Source organism: Anopheles aquasalis, chromosome 3 (genome assembly GCF_943734665.1).
Source record: "Anopheles aquasalis chromosome 3, idAnoAquaMG_Q_19, whole genome shotgun sequence".
Classification (NCBI taxonomy): domain Eukaryota; kingdom Metazoa; phylum Arthropoda; class Insecta; order Diptera; family Culicidae; genus Anopheles; species Anopheles aquasalis.
In genome coordinates this window covers 32,774,096-32,776,595 of record NC_064878.1, presented here as the reverse complement: position 1 = coordinate 32,776,595, position 2,500 = coordinate 32,774,096, and the positions used below count along the sequence as shown (strand labels likewise).

General features: G+C 48.3%; 2 protein-coding genes across 3 annotated transcripts in view; both read right to left on the bottom strand.

Moving 5' to 3' along the window:
- The window catches only part of LOC126577870 (nardilysin-like), a 5,792-nt gene extending 4,674 nt beyond the window's left edge, over positions 1-1,118 (bottom strand). The window contains exon 1 of one of the 2 annotated variants that reach the window (XM_050239869.1): positions 926-1,118. The gene's annotated coding sequence lies outside the window, so the exon portion shown is untranslated. Of the gene's footprint in view, positions 233-925 lie in introns of those variants that run through there. The other variant, XM_050239868.1, reaches the window with a different exon arrangement.
- Positions 1,119-1,513: 395 nt separating this feature from the next.
- LOC126577876 (serine/threonine-protein kinase ATR-like) overlaps positions 1,514-2,500 on the bottom strand; it is an 8,615-nt gene continuing 7,628 nt past the window's right edge. Inside the window, exon 4 of the mRNA XM_050239877.1 lies at positions 1,514-2,500. This exon is cut by the window's right edge and continues 4,167 nt beyond it. Within this exon, the coding sequence (XP_050095834.1) occupies positions 1,634-2,500 (867 nt within the window). The 3' untranslated portion in view covers positions 1,514-1,633.

The window sequence follows — 2,500 nt, the reverse complement described above, 5'->3', positions numbered from 1 at the left end:
GATAGTCGTCGCTTGCCGCTGTGCGCCCTCTTGCAGCACCTGGCACCTCAAGCTGGTCCCCGTTCGCCTAACCGAGCCGTGGTCGTGGTCAATTATTAAACGAACAGCATTCAAACTCCGGCGCTGTACCCGGTTACTACAGGCTGGAGGAGTTCTTGCTTTTTTACTTTCACTACAGTTTTCTCGTTTTTGCTTTTCCGCACAGATGTTCCGCGTTGTTTTTTTTTTTGCACCCGGACACGGCACTGTGGATCGGAAATAGAAACGGTCGTGCAGTTATTTGCTGCACGAGCCCGTCATCGTCGACGATCGTAACTTATGATCAAAGCGGCCAAACCAAGTGTTTCCCATATCCTTTGCCAACAGTGGCGCTCTGCTTTGTATCGCCTTGGCACAGCCGAACATATGGAACATAATTTTTCCCGTGTAGCACGTTCAGAAAACCGTTTCCCGGGGGCTTCCGGTGGTTCACTCTAGAGACAGCCGTTCCGTAGCAACACAGAAACCCTTGCACACATCGGGCGCCCTCCTTGGCTGGTCACATGTATGTACTAAAAATTTAAACTGTTTTCTCTGCGCCGTGACACGCGTTCTTCTTGTGGCAGCGAAGTGCGTCTTCGGTGTTCCGGCCGTGGGCTTTCCGCGACTGGTGCTGCGACTTCCCGAGAACAAAAATAACATGCCGTGCTCCGGTTCGCTCTCTTCGTCTCTCACCATCTCGGCATCCACGGGGAATCATGCACCTTAGGTAGTATACGGTTCTTTCGTTCGCACCTGATCAACTCAGAGAAATTTACGCACCGTATCCGTTCCGTTTGCTTCCGTGTTTCTACAACCTAGCCACTTGCCCCGGTAGCCCCGCACATCACTCATCTTTTCGCCACACGACCCGCACGAGATGTTGCCTTTTTGTGGGTGCGCTTACCTTATCTTAGGAAAACTATCGTCTTGGACGACACGTTGTTCAATCGTATCGCACGATGCCTCAATCGCGCACACCACTTGTGCCTTCTAACATGTAATTAAACTAAAATAACTAGTAAAACTCCTCAATAATTTGCGACAAGTTCACGTTCAGTTCAGGAAGGAGGAAGGAAACGCATGCCAGTTTGACAGCCGGAGCAGCTGACGTAGATGCGTGTTTTGAAGATGTGTCTCTCTTACTCGCTCTCTCTTCTGTCGCGCTGCTCTTCCCAACGGTGCATCCAAGCTGGCCTAGAGTAAAAGGTAATCTTTTTTTTTACTTTACTTTTCACTTACTTTTTCTACAAATTAATTGCAGCACTTAAGGGCTTTGGATTCCCTTGTCTTAACTTCTTTTACTTACATAGGACAAGGGAAGAGGACTAGTTTCATAGAATTGCATTCTATCGGATGATGCTGCACGTGTTCAATTAAGTGCGTCTATCGGATTAGTATACTGTAGGAGACTCGTAAAGTTACGATATAAAGATTACATACAACATTTTTTATACAAATTCATACATTCTATTCTATTTCTTCCCGCTGATACCGCAGTAAAAAGTGGCATAACGAAATTATTTTACATAAATTTCAATCAATTCGATCAAAGGTATGAAGCACGATCGTTACATTTTGGGGAATACAACGCTAGAAGACTCGGGCAATTCGATTAAATGTATCCTGACCAGCCTATGTACATCTGGGCAAGTTTATCGATATCGATCGCTTCCTTGATCAGATGACTAACCTGCCCCTCAATCGATAAGGGCATATTGGAGAGTTTCCCATTGATTTTCACAAATCCTTTCAGTCGTTCCTCTATGTTTAGTACATTCTGCAGCGCCGCCGAATCCGTACGCTCCGTACTGCTATCACGACTGCTATGATCGCCATGGCCGGCGCTGATCTTACTCCACGACACCATCGGATCGTACACGAACGGGCGCAAGACGGACATTAAGGTTGGCGTTTTGGTTTGCAGTATGCGCAGCACGATCTCGCAGCATTTCCGATACAACCCCTCGACACCCAGTGGTCCCATGGCGGCCACCATGTTGTGCGTCAGTCGGAACGGTACACACTCGGGTATTTGGAAGGTTTCGCCACGATTAAACAAACAGTTAAAATCCACGTGCACCGTGTCGCCGTTGGTGGAATCGAACAGTATGTTCTCACCATGCCGATCCCCTAGCCCAAGTATGTATCCAACAATGGAGATGACGGCCGTTGTCTTAATGTACGACGAGCGTGCCTGGAACCAGTTATGCGGGTTAGGGAAACAATCACGGAACCACTCTCCAAACACGGCCGGATGGCGCGGCAACAGGACAGACAGAAACGCGTCGCGTTTCTTTGCCAACGGTTCATTTCGACCGTAGTTATGCTTCCGAAGCTCTGACGCTCCCATTCCCAGTCCACGCTGCTTGTAGTACGTGAACACGATACCACGGAATGTGTTTAGATTCGAAATCCACTCGATAATACCGCACTCCTCGTTGAGTGGTAGCACCGCGTACGTACGAATGTGCAACCGTCG